Source organism: Suillus plorans (assembly GCF_016647745.1).
Source record: "Suillus plorans strain S12 chromosome Unknown HD556scaffold_18, whole genome shotgun sequence".
NCBI classification, from domain to species: Eukaryota; Fungi; Basidiomycota; class Agaricomycetes; order Boletales; family Suillaceae; genus Suillus; species Suillus plorans.
The window spans coordinates 578,066-595,155 of NW_024537402.1; the positions used below are offsets into that span (position 1 = coordinate 578,066).

Genomic DNA, 17,090 nt, shown 5'->3' on the forward strand with positions numbered 1-17,090 from the left:
TGTCTGTTATCACTAGATCTTTTCGCAGTATTGTACTGAACATCATTTACAACGTTTCTGAGCATAATGGAAATCGAACAAAATACAAGCAGCCATCAGACAACAAGCGAATGATATACATGAACTTCGCTTCAATCCCACTATGAACCCTGTTCTGCGTCTGGCGCCCCCTGTAACTCTTGACCTGAGCGCAGATACAATGAACGGTGAACAAAAGAACTTACATAAGTAATATAATCCGCACTCTCGCAAGCCTTATACTCTTTGAGCAACTCCTCTGCAGTCGCTCTAATGGGCCGCCGGTCAATCAAATTCTTAGTTGTGGACTTCAAAAGTCACACACCTCGCATCATCAAATTCTTCCAGTCCATTCTCAAACATTTTCTCTTTCTTGTATTGCTCCAAAAATGCATTTCGTTTCCGGAGCCGGTCAAACTGGTCGAGCATCCGCTTGAATAGCTAGAGAAAAAAAATCAGCATTGAGTGAAGACGTACGAAAATGTCTTTCTACCGAGGCAATGCTCGTGTGGTTAGCAAGCATGAGTCCGCTGACGCGGTGATTTGTCGTGACATATGGCGAACGACGCGTCAAAGCTACTTGTATCGATGCTGGTCCCCAAGGTATAAAGTTCGCGAGCTGACGTTCTCGTATCCGCAGAAGTGATTGGTGAACCTATATGACAGAGTGAGTGGGCAGAACGTCAAATGAATAACCAATGGTGAGAGTCGTACGTCCGTTGGGTCGACATCTCCTTGGATGATATTCAAGATTGAGATGTAGCAGGCCGTTTTGCTTGGTGTTGTGGACACCATGCGGTTTTTTGGCTGAAGCAAACGTCGCATAACATCAAGGACTGTTGTTCTACGAATTGGTTTTGCCTGATAATACGGGAGATAAGCAAATCCGTGCACCAAAGACATAGAGGAGTAGGAACCTTGTCGATTTGATCACTTGTGAAGGGTGTGTACGAGGTCATAAGGAAGTGACATCGAGGCGTTGGTATGAGTGAGGCTATTATGCCCACAAGGTCGTTGTTCATATATCCTGGATATCGAAGTGTCTGCGTGCTCGCAGCCATGACTGTTGAGACCTTTGGCAGTGATCAGGCTGAGCAATCAAACAATATCACTCTGTTTGTGCACTCACGAGCTGATTTGTCTGGTCAAAAGTAGGTGTTTGAACGTGCAATCGATCTGCCGATATCCGCGCCAATGCGCCGTTGTCCAGGACAACGACCGAGTCAGCATGGTTCGTTAGACGCTTAAGGGTAAGGAGAGAGTTGTAAGGCTGCACCACGACATCACCCTCGTTGGCGTTCGGAAAAACAGAGTATGTTTGGATGAGCTTTTTGGGAAACTTATCATTCAGGCGCTCGAGAATGAAGGAACCGAATCCTGAACCCGTGCCTCCTGCTATTGAATGCATGAGCATGAAGCCCTGTAAGACAACTCATGAGGACATACAAAGACCAAGGCGAAACAAAAGCTAATGCTCACCTCCAGAGAGTCGCTCCCTTCAGCTTCTCGATCAATCATTTCCATGACCTCTTCATACAGTCTCTCCCCAGAAGCATACCCATGCGCCCAGTTATTTCCAGCGCCACCACCATCTTTCGACATAAAAATGTTCTCCGGGTTGTACAGATTCGCCCACGGTGAGGTGAGGATGTTGTTGATAACCTAGACAATGCATAGTTAGGAGATCAGTTGCAACGCGTCATAGGAGTACGTACGCGAGGCTCCAGGTCGACAAGGATCGCGCGTGGAATATAATGCTCGTCGTCCGCTTGGTAGAAGAAGACATCTTTGCGGTCTCCACCTTCGGTCGCCCATTCCTCGAGGATACCTTCTTTGTTGATTCCGTGTTCAGCACAGAGGCGTTGCCAGTACACAGCGCCCACTTTTTCAATCGCTAGATCAGAATGTCTGAGGCTTGAATGGGTTTAGAGAGCTCACCTTGATTGCCACATTGACCGAGCTGGACTGTCACAATTTCGCGAGGCATGATGGACGCGGAACGCGTTCAAGATTGTATCAAATTCACGCGTCACGCGCCGTCAACTCATTCACACACTGCTTTAGAGTCATAACAGCAGAAGAGTTATTAACATTATATGAACCACTTCCCACTAACAACGAAAACATTTGCACGTAGAAGCTAATGATGCAGGTAACTATGTGATTGTGTCTACGGGCCTTGAGCCCAGTGAGTATGTGTATAATCAAACTTGTGTCATGGAGATAAGCGTGTGGTGGCCTTGAGCCATCCATGTGTGCCGATGAAATAGTTCCTCTGGGTGAATGTTGTTGTGCGCTACAGGACGAGCAGGGACGAGCTGCTGAATACTGAAGACCCAAAGAGACAGATGCGTAAAGAGGAGCACCATGCTAGGTGCACGCCGGTTGATGCTTGACATCAGAATTGGTCGGGGTGGAGTGAGGTGATGGTAGCGCAATTGAAAGCAGAGATGAAACAAGACGAGACTAGAGGAGAAGAATTTTCTGTGGAGAAAGTCCGTAGCCTATGGATTACCATAAGGAAAGGTCTCATAGACGATTAACGTCTCCCAACTCCACGACGAGGGAGCTTCTTGATTTGTCTTCCATCAGGCTGAGGAGCAGCACCGATGGTAAATAGAGCGCCTCCGCCAGATGAAGCGGCAGTAGGAGCAAATGAATTTGGCGTTGCAGCTGGCGCTGCACCCGACTGACCGAATGTAAACGCACCGCCTGAGGACTGTGGAAGCCCGCCAGAAGGGGTAGCCGGGGACGCAGGCTGACTACCCCCGAACGCAAACGAAGATGCAGCAGGCTGCGTAGACGCGGGTGTGCCAAAAGAGAATGATGTCCCTGGACGGTTAAATGTCGATGGACTGGATGGTGCTGACGATGTGTTTTGCTGTTGCCCAAATGCGTTGCTTGCGGTCTGGTTGAATCCAAACCCTGGGGTCGGCGCCACGTTAGGTGATGCTGCCTGCGAAAACGAGAATGGCACTGTAGATGCTGCGGCAGGTGTTTCAGTTGCGCCCTGCCCAAATCCAAAGCCTGAGCTAGAAGGCTGGCCAAAGTTCCCGGAGCCAAACGCCATCCCCGGCTTTTCCTTGTCCTCTGGCTTCGAGAATGGATTGGCACTAGCTGTACCGAATCCGAATCCAGGACCTGTTGCCGTAGCAGGGCTCTGCGCGAAGAGGGTGCTCCCTGCGGGGGTGCTGCTGGCACCAATGAAAGAAGAAAAGTCGAGTATTGGCCGTTCTGGTGCCTTCCCGTTGATATTCATGTCACGACTCGGGCTCTCATCCATGCTAATCTCCTGGTCTGCTTTTGGTGGCGTGGCAGGACGCACGGGTGCAGGAGCAGGAGCAGACTGCCCAAAATTGAACGGTTTGCTCGTGTCAGCAGCATTGCTGCCCGCATTGGCATGCCCGAAGCTGAATGGCTTGGCTGAAGTAGTAGGTGGTGCAGGAGAAGGGGTACCAAAGGTGAATGGCTTCTTCTCAGCTGGGGCAGGCGAAGCAGACGCAAATGAGAAAGGCGGAAGCACCGAGGCAGGTTTCTCCTCTGCGGGCGCAGTACTGGGGCGTGGGCCGAACGGAAATCCAGCCGTCGAGGTTGTGTCTTGCTTCCCGAAAAATGGTTTGGGAGTTTCTATCACAGGAGCAGGTACGGGCGTAGGGGTAGTAGAAGATGCGGGCCCGCTGAATGAGAAAGCACTCTTCGATGGCTCTGTCATCGCAGGCGTCGGCGCATGTTCCCCAAAAGAGAATCCAGGCTTGGACGGCTCAGCTGCAGGTACAGAAACGGCGGGTGTGCCAAAGCCGAAGGAAACGGCAGGTGAGGTAGCTCCAAAGAGCGACGGAGGTTTGCTTGCTTCTTGTTCCGCTGGCTTTGGAACTTCTTTGGCAGGGGCGATTTCAGCAGGTGCAGTTGAAGCGCCAAACAAAAATGGCGAAGAGGACGGTGCAGGGGTAGAGGCATATGGCTGCGGCGGAGAAATGACGGGGGAAGCGACATGCGTCAACTCTATCGCTGCAGGCGCTGCTTTTGGTGGTGCTAGAACACCAAATGAGGTGCCAGTGCTAGTGGAAGAAGGGCCGAAAATTGGAGTGCTTGCAGACGGAGGAGCTGCTCCAAACATAGAAGTCGTAGCAGGCGCAGAGGATGATGTGGCAGATATTTGAGGAGCAATTACAGGTGTACCAAACAAGGAAGTAGACGCCTCAGTGACCTTTGGAGCCTCTAGCACTTGTGCCGGTGCTGTTGTGAGTGCAAGAACAGGAGGGGGTGCGCCAAAAGATCCCGAGTGAGTAGTGACGGCCAACGGCTTGGCATACGCAACCGTATCAGCAAAGAAATTGGGAATACTAGAGGCACTTGTGGGAAGGGCAGCTGTAATGGGCGCGAGCTCAGTACGCGCCTCTGTTTTGAGAGGCTGCGGGGTAGGAGGAACAAACGAGATGGCAGGGACTGCTGGAGCGGGTGTTACAGAGGGCTCGGGTGCTGGGACCGGCTTAGCCGCAGGTGCAGTCGGTTTAGACAATGAAAACGGAAGCGCGCTGATGGGAGGTTCTTTTGCACCTGTGATATCATGAGATATGGACGTCTGCAAAAATGATGAGATCGTTTATTCATCAGTGCCATAAAAATGATCTACCTCTTTTGCAAACGTGAACCCAGCAGGGATTTCGAACACGGGTACTTTCTTTGCAGCCTCCTCAAGTGCGGCTCTTTCATCATCCATAACATCTTCGTCATCTTCAAACGCCGCAGAGAACTTATTTGTGCGCTTTGCTGTCGGGCGCTCAATGTGATTGCGCATCCGCGAGCGTCCAACGCGGAGAGACGACATTTCCCTTGTAGCATTGAGTTTCGGCTCGAATGTAGGCGCCTTCGGAACTACCGCAACTTCCATCTGTTTCTTGAGTTGTGCCTCTTCCTCCTGTGCTTTCTTTTGTTGTTCGTTCAACCTCTCAGCCTCAGCTTCAGCGCTTTCGTCTTCCTCCATCGTCCGCTCTTTCTCCTTCTCTCGATCGGCCTCCTCATACGCTCGCACCGCCTCCTCTTCCCGCTTTCTCCTTGCCAGCCACTTTTTCATACCACCCTCACCCGCGTATGGCTTTGTCCCATTGACACCGTCTCGATCCTTCATCTTGTTCTTGCCTTTCCCCTTCTTACGCTCTCGGTCCCGGTCATGCATGAGAGTGATAGGGCGGCTCTTCTTGGATATAAAAGTATCCGGGATCGGTGCACCCTTGAGGCGGGAGGGAAGAAGGGGAGTTTTGTATACCTCAAGCTCATGCAGGGCCTTCTCGGCGGGGTTGATCGGCCAAAGATGGGCTATTGCAAGATAATCAGCTATCAAAAGCGATTACGAATATAGGCATACGTACGAGCGGATATGTCTGTCATGGATCCTGTGCCAAACAGAACAGACCCCCGTCGGACAGGTGAACTGGTTTGCTGAGAAATTCGTGTCAAAAGTACGCCTACGATAAAAGAAACAAGAGAAAAATCCTCACCTTACGCTGAGAGTCTAACAATGAGCCAAGAGTTGCTTGTCTGGTCATTTCCGCAGTTGTGAGCTTCTGCAAGCCAGGCGGGGGCTTGACAAACATGGGGTTTGACATCAATGTCGTAAGTGGTGGCGGTTCAGTTGGATCGCGCTCCCGGCGAGGGGGAATGACGGGGCCGAAATCGGAACCTGAGGGCTGGGGTGTAACAGACGTACGCATACGAAGGTTTGACATGGACGGTTCCCTGCTGATGGACATGGCATCTTTCTCCTCGGTAAGATCTTGCATAGTGGGAACTGGCTGCAACCGGGCTGGCGAACCGGAGTAACCTAACCCAGACGGAGGATCAAGAGACATTGTACGCACAGACGGCTGTGCCTTGAGCTGCGATCCACTTGGGTAAGGGGACATCGTGCGTCTATTGCGAGGTGTGGCAGTAGGGACACGGAGGGCTTTTCGTGGCGAGGGCGAAACATGACGGTGATTTTGGATGCGTACACCTTCAGATGTCTTATGATGCTGTATGAAGGCTGATCTGGGGGGATCAAGGTATGGTTGCTTATCTCTGTTGGGGCTGCCCATTCTCATTCTCTTGGTCCGTTGCTCCGAGTCAGAGTCAGAGTCATCGCGAGTTTGCTCAGAGGCAATGGGTAGCCGCCTTCGCTTTCCTCTGGCGTCGCTATCGCCAAAGTCTTCTTCGCTGCCACCAAACCATGAGAGTGGGGCAGTGACAATATTCTTGATGGCGCCGAAGAACGAATTTTTGCGTCCTAGTGCAGCTGGAGGGGGACGGGCCTGTATTTGGGTATAGGTGCTCATCACTGTCTGCGTTGACGAGAACAGTTTTGATCCAGTGGTCGCTGTCGTCCTGTGCGCACAAACTGACAGTGTCTACAGCGCGTGGAGAACCCTCACGGGATGCAAACTTTGCTCCGTTTCATCCGCACAAGAGCACAAATGAGGCGATACTCTCCCACGATCACACAGCCCGGCGGGTCATTACGTTATAATATAAGGAACCGGTAAATGATTCCGATACTATTGACGTCGATGATCTGCTAGTAGCTAGCTTGGCCACAGTAAGCATCTGATAGGCTACAGCATGTATTCAAGAAGTCCGTTGAACTTGGTTGCTCGAAATTTGCGCTCTTTGTCACACAAGACACGACGAATACATACGAGCACACGTGTATCACCGGACACACCAGAGACAGCGAGCACATCTAAATTGGACGGGGACGTAAGTGACTTCGAGACCATGGGTTCTCGACACTAATCACTATCTATAGTCTCAAGAACGATGGTTGTTCATCGACTCTGTATTCCCTATTCGCTTGGGTATCTGGGAGTTCGTACCACTCAACTGCACCTTTTACCCTAACTAAACCCACGCAGTCTTCGACACTACATTGGCATATTACGCGAGGAAAACCTCTTGGAGCGTTTGCATGAGCGTCTCGAGACTGTAAAGACGCATGACTTCCACATACACGAGCTCCAGCCTTATCAGAAGGATGGTGGTGTCTTTGTGCGCTTCACTTATACTGGTCGTGATCATCAGACCGCACTCGAAATGCTTCAGACGGATCTCCAACTTGAAGCTACTAAGCACGGCGGTCTCCCCTCTTGGTCGGGACTTAATCACTGTAATATTTGGCTCGTGAAGGGAGAGCCGTTTCTTGAGGTGCGTTTTCGCAAGTAGAAGTTACTTGGCGAGAATGCAAACAACGCGATTAGGATATGTACCGATATCCGTCAGGAATCGTCCACGTGTCCTTCCAGGGCCCAGATGTTCCTGAAGAAGCCTTGTATAGTCTGTTTCGAGTGAGTTCACTCATTTATAAGTTTACCTCTCCTTACGCCATGCCAGTCGTGCGGCCGGATACAGAATATCACTTCCCCTACACCCGTTCCTGCAGGCACACTCCGCTCCTCCGATATTCTTTTTCACCGCGTACGCTCCGCCACCATCGCACGGAACACCATCCATGGATACACATTCTCCGATGGTGATGGAACAACACGCCTGAAGACTGTATATCAACGTCCCATTCAGGCCCATGCAATCAGAGACTGGCTGACTTCGCATCCCAGGATTGTGTTGCCGATCATATTTTTTTTACTCGGCACGTTGACTTACACTGTGCGTGAACTCTTCTCCGATTTATTCATGAGCTAGAAAAAAATTGTTTAGATATTTGATCCCATAAGAGTCCTTTCTGTTGAAGGGAAGATGCTCAATTGGTTCGATTATCGCGGTAAGTAATTCCAATCACAGTCATTGAACGTACTAACTTATTTCTTTCACTTCAGAATATAAATTATATAAATGGCTTCGTGCGAATGCCTTGGACCGGTTCTCCCTCACGAGCTTGGCTCGTGAAGACGTCTCTGCACAGGGAGACATCTGGAAGGAGCGTAAGGATGCAGAAAGCGCTGTGCGGAGCTACCTCTCTGACCTACCTTGTAAGTTTCTCGCCTATTTTCCAATGTAAAATTCTGACAGCACAATTTGAATAGCTACCGTTGCATTCGTGCATGGTCCCCAGGGCAGTGGCAAATCGCGTATGGTCGAGGCTATCATCCGCGACACTGGCAGGTTTGTAATACGCTACGTCCATCTAGACACAGCTTATCATGCTTTGCAGAAAAACTTTAGTGATCGATTGTGCTGAGCTCAATAGAGCGACATCAGACATGCGTCTCGTCTCCGCACTCGCACAGCAGACCGGCTACAGACCAATTTTTGCCTTCCTGAACTCCGTCAACAACATGGTGGACATTGCGACCGTTGGCCTAATCGGGCAAAAAGGTGACCTGATTGACTCCTCTTCACTTTGTTAGTGGAATAATTAATGTATTTCTAGCGGGCTTTAAGTCTTCCCTTGAAGACCAGCTGAAACAAATACTTGAAGTCACAGGCACAGCGTTGAAGAAAGTCAATCATTCCCTTCGCACTTCTGCGCAGCGCGCTATTAAAGCAACACAAGAAGCTGAAGCACGACAAGCCGAAGAAGCACGAACTCGTGCTCGTATTCGCGCCGGGACATGGCACGATCCACGGCTGGACTGTATTGCCGGAAACGGCGTTATAAGCGAGCTTGGGGTGGGCGACGAGTTACTAGAGGGTGACGACGGCGGGCTTGCGGGCTTCAATGTGATAGAGGAAGATGTCGTAAACTTGAGTGATGGAGGGGAGAAGACGAGCGAGGAGCTAGCAAGACAACAACACCGGCACGCAGAGGACGTGCAAGTTGTGCGTACGCTACCGATTGTGGTCATCAAAAACTATGCCGCACGGGGAGGAGTTTACAAAGAAGAACTTCTCGGCGTTTTGGCGCATTGGGCAGCGTCCCTCGCCGAGAATCAGGTGATTCGCATCACTCCACTTGTCAACTGTGCTCTTAATATCTTTCGAGGTTGCCCATGTTATCGTAGTCAGCGACAACCGCGAGGATGCAAAGCTACTGGCCCGGGGTATGTGTTTTATCTACACCCATATGAGGTATTGCTAATATGGCGCTGCAGCGTTGCCTTCCAAGCCATTGAACTCTATTGCCCTTCATGATGCTGATGCCCCCACTGCACTCTCCTTTGTCCGCCGACGCCTGTACGATGCTGGTATCACTTCGGATCTCACGCCCGCACAAAAGAAGGCCATCGAACACCTTGGCGGCCGCACGAGCGACCTTGAACGTGTAAGTTATATGTTGCCTTTTTAATGCGCATACTGATACCTTCCTCACATATAGCTAATCCACAAAGTCTGCGGTAATCAAGGCATCGAGGAAGCGGTGGAAGATATCATTGCTGACGGTGTCGGAGAACTGAGGAAGAAGGCCTTTGGAGAGGACATCGACGACGCTAAGAGTTTGCCGTGGTCCAGGGAGCAGGCGTGGACTGTGCTCAAGCAGCTGGCACGCCGAGCTGAGGTAATCAACTCCTGTGCTAGTCGACAGGTTACTCACTTTTCTCGTCAGCTGCCGTATTATGAAGTATTACTCGATGTGCCTTTCAAGGGAGACGAGCTGCCGCTTCGTGTCATGGAACACGCTGAGATCATATCTATCAGCACACGGCATGGTACTGTCAATCATTCAGGCTGGGGGACGCTATTTAATATCCTTTTCAGGTCGACCATCCACGATACGTCCCGGAAAGCCCGTGTTCAAATATGTCTTTGAGAGACTTGTGAACGGTAACGGCAATGCGATTGTGATCAATGTTCTCTCACTAACGATGCGTCAGACCCTGTCTTCCAAGCCACACAAGACATCGCGCTCAACGACAAAGTTATCTCGAGCGCTGAAAGTACCGTTCGTACATGCGAGTCCGAGCTTAGCACGCTTCAGGACCTCTCAAAAACGGAGCGGTCATTTTGGTGGTTCAGGCGTAGAGCAACGTCCGAGCGGAGGGAATACTTGTTGAAGAAGATGCGTTCCGCACAAACAAAGATTCAGACCCTGGAGAAGCGGAATGCTGAGTTAAAGAGAGTATTGGCGAAGGGTGCTTGATTATATAGTATCGTACGCTTGACATATACTCTGCAGATTCTATAGATCAACTTTTACGAAGTAGGGTCCACGGACGCTAGTCGATGGGGTGAGTAGACTACAGCTGACCTGGTATCGTTCTCCCAGTTCAGTACACAGAATCAAGATTTACACTATTGCCTTCTTCTGAGCCACCCCGTGCTTGCAACACCGCTTTCGACTTGAGGCGTAAACTTGAACCAAGAATGCACTTTTCCTTCGCTGAAGCTCCTGAAATGAACTGTCCAGAATGCGATGACTTATGTATCTTGCATTAAGAAGGACAGTGATTTAAACAGCGTTGCCTGAAATTTAGGGCGATACAAAGGTAATATTTGTGGTGCTGCTGGTGCGTTATTTGGACCTGGCCCAAGAGATACGAATATAGCTAGATAGGCTTGATCTTGAAGTGAAGAGAAATAAGGGAGAATATCAAACACTACAGATGACTGTAAGATAGTGTGAGGGAAAGTAGGCGAAGACACACCTTCAAATCTTGTACAAGGTAGTAAAATACACGAAGTCCTTCAGGATCCTCGCTGTCTTGGATATCAACAAGTGACCCGATTTTTGCAGTCTAAATGTGACGAATGAGTTATGAGATACCATTTGTAGAGATACTGCTAATCACGTACCTCGAAGGCAATGTGGTCATTGCCTACACGTATCTCAAGTTCTTGCTTTCCAACGATGTTTTTTTTCGGCCAGTTCGTATCATCTTCCCTGAAAGGCCCGTCAGCAGGTCAAAAATGGGGCACAGCTTGTGATTACTTTGTGATTTCACTCGATTCCACAATGCGCTTGAGCTCCTTGACCACTAACGGTCCTACCCACACTGAGGACTTGGGTCAGCACTCGAGCGGGACGCAAAATGAACCACCGACTTTCTTTACGGATCAAGCTGTCATTCCTATAGTTCGAGTTGTTGGCATATCGAAGACGACCATGGGAGTACTCAAACTCCAAGAATTCATGGCCGTGTTTTCCTGAATGACCAGTGCTGCATGAACATTTAGCGACATCACAAAACAGAATTCATCATGATTTACTAGTATCTGAAAACACCTGTCAGCTCAATTATTTCATGAATTAGCAGGACACCCGCCTGAGATAAAATGGGTCACTGTCATGGGAAGACATAGCGGTCTATTGTTGAGCCTCGTTCCAAAGCTCATGAATCGGAGGGTTTCAAAGGCATGATCCGGCATTCGCCGGGTTCGATATTTTGACCATAGACTGAATTCGGAATTGAGCGTGATTCGCGAACTTGAAGACATGTTCCCTCGACGATCTTGTCTGGCTCTGCCAACTATAGCCAGATTTGTGCGGTTTAATGGCAGCAGCAGCCACCCAGTGTATGTGCTTGCTCACTACGTGTCTTGCAGCTGAATGATATCAGCCTTTATGCAGTGCTACTCGACAGCTGGAATCGGAGGCTTCTGCACCATTGACAGAAGAAGAGTTTTCTTCCATGATTATTCATGGACGTAGCCTCTACCCCCCGTCATACCACCCCCGCACTCATTCAGTTCCAGTCGCTCAGCTGCAGTTCCGCGCATATCACCCACAATTTCTTGAACTGTACATGCATTTTGTAGGACATGCAGCTGCAGCATTAGGCATCCCAATTTCACGCCCGGTGTACTTGCCAACACAACGCTCGCTATGGACTGTACCTCGTGGTCCGTTCGTGCACAAAAAGAGTCAAGAGAACTTCGAGCGGAAGGTGCACAAACGTGCAATTAAAGCATGGGATGCAGACCCCGAGGTCGTCGACCGTTGGGTGCGGTACATCGCTCGACATACAATGCCTGGAGTTGGGCTGAGAGTGACTCAATGGAAGAGGGCACCTCCTGGTATCGGACAACAGATGGTAGATGCAGCCGTAGGCTCAACCAGACTAGGATCCAGTGCCGACAACGTTAAGGCGTTGGCAAAGAAAATTGTGCAGCAAGAACTTTGATATTTGATACGTTTTCTATCTTTGATTTATTTTGCGCTATAATCATCTGATGGTCCATGCATGATATTACTGTAACTAGAGTACAGACCCGACTACATGCATGTTTTACGGCTATCCTACACCTTGTCAGCGTCATGACTCCCAGAACCAATTGTTTCCGGTTGACCTCCAGTCTGCAGAATGGGTCTCTCCGGAGGTTCCCCGACAGAGGATAGCCGATGGCTTTGAATTCTAATATGAACAAACAACACTCAGCGCAAAGTACTAGTAGACGGTATTCAGACTGTAGACACTTCAGTACTAGGTCCTGGCCTACCACAGCTCAAGCGCTCATATACGGCCACCGCAACAAACATGGATGCGCAAGGACATCTTTTATCACTGAAAGTGATGCGGGTATCTGTGGGTGGACAATCTTTCAGCGCGCGACGTGGTGATCAATGCTGGTACTTAATGACAGAGACCATCACTAGCTAGCGCATGGCAGCCCTTTTATTCCAGCTCTCCTTCATTCTCTGCCCACTCTACTGCGTCCATTCTCTCTCTGCAAGGAAAGACACCTCTCCAAGGCCACCCAAAGACCCTACGGGATCTTACTCAAGCATCTGAGTTCCTTACGCTTCCCGCCTCGTTCGGAGCCATTCAGCTAGGCGAAACATTCTCCAGTTGCATATGCATTAACAATGAGACCAATATCGACGTCGAGGGTGTCAGTGTCCGCGTTGAGATCCAGACAGCAAACTCCAAGATACTGTTGGCTGAACTTGGTGGCCCAGGTTTCAAGCTCGCAATAGGAGATTCACTGGAATATGTGGCCCACCACGAGGTGAAGGAGTTGGGCCACCATGTTCTGGCTTGTATCGTCTCATACCACCTGCCTCCGTCATACCGCCAGTCCCCTGGTGCTAATGATCCCTCAAATGAAGCAACCTTCCGCAAGTTTTACAAGTTTGCTGTATGTATTGTTTTCAATAGGACTTCTGGCAATTTGAATATTTCGACTGAAAATGCGCTAGGTTACCAACCCTCTTTCTGTAAAGACAAAGGTACATACACCTCGGTCTCCGTCGGCGTTGATGATTTCGTCAGAGCGCGAGAAAGTATTTCTCGAGGTCCACATTCAAAACTTAACACAGGATACGATGTGGTTCGAGCGCATGGAGTTTGAATGCGCGGAGGGATGGAGTGTTGTCGATGCCAACACGACAGATGATGATAAGGATCGGAGATTATTCTCTGGTTCGATGGCTCTCATGCAACCACAAGCCATACGACAGTATATCTATATCCTGACCCCAACATCGTCTTCCTCGTTTCCTGTCGTTCATGCAGCAGGCAGTGTCATCCCTCTCGGTAGACTTGACATCTCATGGCGTTCTCAGTTCGGCGAGCCTGGGCGTTTATTAACTTCGGTGAGATCACCGTCCAAAAGAGTAGTTTCATTGCTTATTTTTGACACGTAGATGTTGTCCCGTCGATTTCCTGGCCCCACTCCAGTTCCGAACCCAACTTCAACTCCAGCTCCCCCACTCCAGCACCCTGTTTCAGCGCTTCCGCCTTATCTTCAGCGCACCGTGCCAAGTGCACCATCATCGCCCGCCCGACCACGATCTCCACAACTTCCTCCTTCTCGACCTAGTTCCCCAACCCCGGCTCCATACAGACCAGGCTCACCCTTCCGCACGCGCCCGCAATCATCAGCAGCTGGATCTATGTCCAACATGCCTATCGCACCAAATCAACAACAACCAGCACCACCGGCGCCTGCTTCCGTGTTGGACGTCGAGGTCGACGTTATCGTAAACCATATTGCCAGGCAATCTATCGCTGTTGAACGGCCCTTCAAGATTGCTTTCACTGCCACTGTTTCTGCTGCTCTACCAAAGGCCAAAGGGAAACAAAGGGTTATAACTCTTGCTGTACAACATCTTCAATATCCGCGTGCTACAGCGATTGCATACCCTGAACCATTCCAGGCCACCGAGACAATTAGCTCACGGTTCTCGTCTCTGGGCCTCACTTCTGCGACGTCAACGCTTGTTACCCCTGTACAAAATTCCCCCAACATGGCAAGCGAGAATCTCTTGGTTATCTCGCCAGAGAAGATTCTCACACGCGGGGGACCCACATTGCCACCCCCTTACTTTGAGTTCGCTGATGAGGAGAAACGCGCAAAGTTGAAAGGCTGTGTATTTGTTGGGTCATCCACACAGTTCCTGAACCCCATTACGCTCGCTGATCCCAGTCACGCCAGTCATCATGAGGACTCATCAGATGATGACGTGAGGAAGGCAGAGGGTAGTCAAGAGTTTGAACTTACCTTCCTGCCTATGCAGACAGGATTTGTGCGAGCGGGTGGCTTGCGCATCCTACTGGTCAGGGATGAGCTCGTGGATGTTGGTACAGATCAGGCTACTCATCACTTAGGGTCCGGCGCGAGGGAAGCAAGGACAATGAAAGAGTTAGACGTAGTCGCCGAACTTTGGGTCCATTCATGATCATAATTTATTTAATCTAATGGGCCTCACACGATTTAGGGAGGTGCATGCACGCCGGTATGGCCAAAACCGGTCGCTCGATAAGTGGAAGAATTGTGGGTCGTTTTATGCGTGACTGCAGTCACCAGCGTCCGAGTGTGCAAGCTTTGGGAGGCGTATTGTCCAGCGTGTGCTTGAGCATGTGGGTACAGCTTCGTGACGAGTTCAAGGTGCACATGATATTCCTGGTGATGAGCGGGTTAAAACAGACTACGAACGTCTTGTGAACCAATACATCTTGCAAGCGTTACGTGAAGTCGCTGGATTTTTAGCTGCCCAAACGCTTTTCGTCGATGTGGAAACAGTCACATTCGCCCAGCATTTCTCCAGGTCAAACTGCATCTTGTTGCGCCGTGTAAACAGTACCAAGGATTCATGATTTTTCCAATAAGAAAACATTCTCTGGTGATCAGTTTCAGAAAAACATTGAGGGAACTCGGACTGACACCGTCAGCGGTACATTTCCGGGTATGGGATTATGACACGGCACATTGGTTTTTTAGGTCCTCATCTGCGATATATCGGCCGTGACTTGGAATTTTTGTGATCCTTTCGGAATGGAAACCTAGCAGGAATGAAACGCGCAATTATACACCACCGCAATGGATTTAACTTCGTATATTATGGACGAGGGATATAAGTGACAGACGAGAAAATGGTGAAATATGCTAAATGTGAGTTTGATGTGGGTATGGAGAAGAATGTCCATGTCAAGAGACAATAATCAAAACAAAAGCAAATGAAGAAACCAAGTTAAAGATATTCGAAGAGTGTTATCGCACCGTCCACATCACCGACCACAATTCTCCCAGACTCCTCATCAATCGCGACCCTTCTCCAATCGTTGCGGTCTCGTACGCGAAATACCATGGAATCATGTGAGCCATGCTGGCTAGTCGAGAATCCTCCTGTAGCCGTCAGTATCTGTCCTGCAAGTCGTTGATCGAACTCGCTAGGCTCCCTCGCGTACGCCCAGTCTTCGTAATAGTTGTCAAGCCAGATAACAGTACCGTATCGTCCGAGAGCAACGTCCGACATCTGAAATGAAAACACTGGTGAGCCTATCGTCTGCACTAGAGTGGGCTGCGCCACGTATGGAAGGTTATATAGAGAAGTCTCTCGTCCTGGGATGTACGCTGGATTTGGCGTAAGTACGAAAAGATGCAATGTGTTCGCCGGCCAGAGATCGGTGCTTCGATATCGAACGACAATGTTGATTGGTGAGGGGCGGCGCGAGCGCGCAGCATGCCAGTTGACTTGCCCTGACATATAGACGGACTGTATGAGCTGTTGAAAGCTGTGCTGTGCGAGTGGGTACGAGATTGACACTCCCGGCGTTGCAATGTTGTTGGGTCGGGGAATGGTGGAGTAGAGCTCAACAATCTGACAGCGGATGATTACTATGTAATCGTCACAGAGATGCATAGCTTCGCAGTAATGGAACTGCCAAATCATAGAACTCAGCGACGTGCGGGATTACACGGGAAAAACAAGCTAACCGGTGATAGCGAGGGGCTCACCAACTGGATTTTCTCATAAGGTTGATCACTGATGTCCCATATGCTCACTTCTCCGTCGTGTTCTGGACGCCGGGTGACGAGTGTGCTCCCACTGAGTAGGTGAATCTCTCTAAGTCCATCAATGGTACTCAACGGAACGAATGCTGACTCGGGGTTTTTCTCTTCGAAGTCGATTGTGAGTATTTCCGTTCTATGATAGACCATCAGCAAGAACGTTAAAGCGGGTGTTACTATTTACACTTACAGTGATGACTGGATCGCTATCATGGCTGGAGAAGAGGGATCGTCATTGATAACAACACGGTCGTATGGCCCTTCCATGTATGTCAGTTTTGCTATGCACACGGGTTGTAGGACAGCAAGGTCCCAGCACTGGATAACGCGTTGTAGGCGAAATTGGTCTACACCCCTAGTCGCAACAGAAATAAACCAACGATTTCTTTTGCCAGGGAGAAACTCCATAGAGAAAATGTACAAATCCTTCTCGGAGGGCTCTTCAAAATCAATTTCCCTCTTCACATTCGGATTAGGGTTAGTCCAGTTGCTGCGAAGAGCGAGTGCACGACATGTAAGCCGCTCGAGCTCTAAGGCTGACAAAGACCCGAGAGATTTTCCATCAAAGTAGGGTATAGGGATATTTTGTTCCTGGACAAGAGTCCGCAGAAGGAGAGCCCAGAGACTGCGCAGACGGGTAATAGCATAAAAACTTTTACTAGTCTAGAAAATAAAAAATCAGATTAAAAAATGCCGTGAAATGAAGCAGGGGCGCCAACCTGCCGTAGTGCCAGGACGCTTTGGATAGGAAGATGCTGAAATATATCGAAAAGTATGTCGAGAGGAATAGTAGGGAAGGGATGACGAGGGATCCCTATATGAGCCAATAGCTAATTCATCCATAGTCAAAACGGCGGGGGTTTACTGACTCACTGCTTTATTGAAGTAACTAACTACACCGCTATCGGAACTGATACGTTCCCTGGCCTACGTTGACCATCGATGTAACGTGAGAAAGCTAAACGAGGGTAACA

At 49.7% G+C, this 17,090-nt stretch overlaps 7 protein-coding genes across 7 annotated transcripts; 3 read left to right on the plus strand and 4 right to left on the minus strand.

Annotated features, from left to right (window-relative positions):
• Nucleotides 1–140: 140 nt before the first annotated feature.
• Nucleotides 141–2,040, minus strand: HD556DRAFT_1268274 (tubulin gamma chain; the record flags this gene model as incomplete). Its single annotated transcript, XM_041299142.1, has 9 exons — nt 1,957–2,040; nt 1,734–1,900; nt 1,498–1,680; nt 1,148–1,438; nt 936–1,091; nt 733–879; nt 512–673; nt 342–459; nt 141–286 (listed from the first exon to the last, which is right to left on the minus strand). Exons 1-9 carry the CDS (start codon nt 2,003–2,005, stop codon nt 141–143), a joined length of 1,419 nt encoding a protein of 472 aa, XP_041162152.1. The 5' UTR covers nt 2,006–2,040.
• A 517-nt stretch (nt 2,041–2,557) lies between these two features.
• On the minus strand, nt 2,558–6,329 carry HD556DRAFT_1431344 (uncharacterized protein; the record flags this gene model as incomplete). The annotated part of the gene is made up of 16 exons (XM_041305001.1): nt 2,558–2,850; nt 2,875–2,974; nt 2,996–3,979; nt 4,010–4,106; nt 4,134–4,234; nt 4,274–4,386; nt 4,411–4,429; nt 4,466–4,600; nt 4,652–4,724; nt 4,761–4,798; nt 4,832–5,058; nt 5,095–5,334; nt 5,388–5,457; nt 5,517–5,839; nt 5,873–5,962; nt 5,990–6,329. The coding sequence occupies 16 exons, from the start codon at nt 6,327–6,329 to the stop codon at nt 2,558–2,560; spliced, it is 3,243 nt and encodes a 1,080-aa protein (XP_041162153.1).
• Nucleotides 6,330–6,810: 481 nt separating this feature from the next.
• HD556DRAFT_1431345 (RNA12 protein-domain-containing protein) lies at nt 6,811–10,024 on the plus strand (the record flags this gene model as incomplete). Its single annotated transcript, XM_041305002.1, has 15 exons — nt 6,811–6,848; nt 6,906–7,194; nt 7,248–7,334; nt 7,381–7,653; nt 7,705–7,768; nt 7,824–7,976; nt 8,031–8,109; nt 8,159–8,322; nt 8,378–8,880; nt 8,930–8,987; nt 9,039–9,208; nt 9,263–9,442; nt 9,491–9,593; nt 9,643–9,708; nt 9,759–10,024. 15 exons carry the CDS (start codon nt 6,811–6,813, stop codon nt 10,022–10,024), a joined length of 2,493 nt encoding a protein of 830 aa, XP_041162154.1.
• A 160-nt stretch (nt 10,025–10,184) lies between these two features.
• Nucleotides 10,185–11,182, minus strand: HD556DRAFT_1467411 (mago nashi; the record flags this gene model as incomplete). The annotated part of the gene is made up of 6 exons (XM_041308385.1): nt 10,185–10,481; nt 10,530–10,619; nt 10,678–10,765; nt 10,814–10,877; nt 10,927–11,042; nt 11,142–11,182. The coding sequence occupies 6 exons, from the start codon at nt 11,180–11,182 to the stop codon at nt 10,431–10,433; spliced, it is 450 nt and encodes a 149-aa protein (XP_041162155.1). The 3' UTR covers nt 10,185–10,430.
• Nucleotides 11,183–11,317: 135 nt separating this feature from the next.
• Nucleotides 11,318–12,005, plus strand: HD556DRAFT_1431347 (ribosomal protein S10 domain-containing protein; the record flags this gene model as incomplete). Its single annotated transcript, XM_041305003.1, has 2 exons — nt 11,318–11,397; nt 11,453–12,005. 2 exons carry the CDS (start codon nt 11,318–11,320, stop codon nt 12,003–12,005), a joined length of 633 nt encoding a protein of 210 aa, XP_041162156.1.
• Nucleotides 12,006–12,359: 354 nt separating this feature from the next.
• On the plus strand, nt 12,360–14,503 carry HD556DRAFT_1234087 (DUF974-domain-containing protein; the record flags this gene model as incomplete). Its single annotated transcript, XM_041297641.1, has 4 exons — nt 12,360–12,407; nt 12,466–12,960; nt 13,022–13,417; nt 13,469–14,503. The coding sequence occupies 4 exons, from the start codon at nt 12,360–12,362 to the stop codon at nt 14,501–14,503; spliced, it is 1,974 nt and encodes a 657-aa protein (XP_041162157.1).
• A 792-nt stretch (nt 14,504–15,295) lies between these two features.
• Nucleotides 15,296–16,904, minus strand: HD556DRAFT_1234057 (uncharacterized protein; the record flags this gene model as incomplete). Its single annotated transcript, XM_041297638.1, has 4 exons — nt 15,296–15,985; nt 16,042–16,252; nt 16,307–16,779; nt 16,836–16,904. Coding segments are annotated over 4 exons (1,443 nt in total), but the record flags the coding sequence as incomplete, so codon positions are not given.
• Nucleotides 16,905–17,090: the final 186 nt, after the last annotated feature.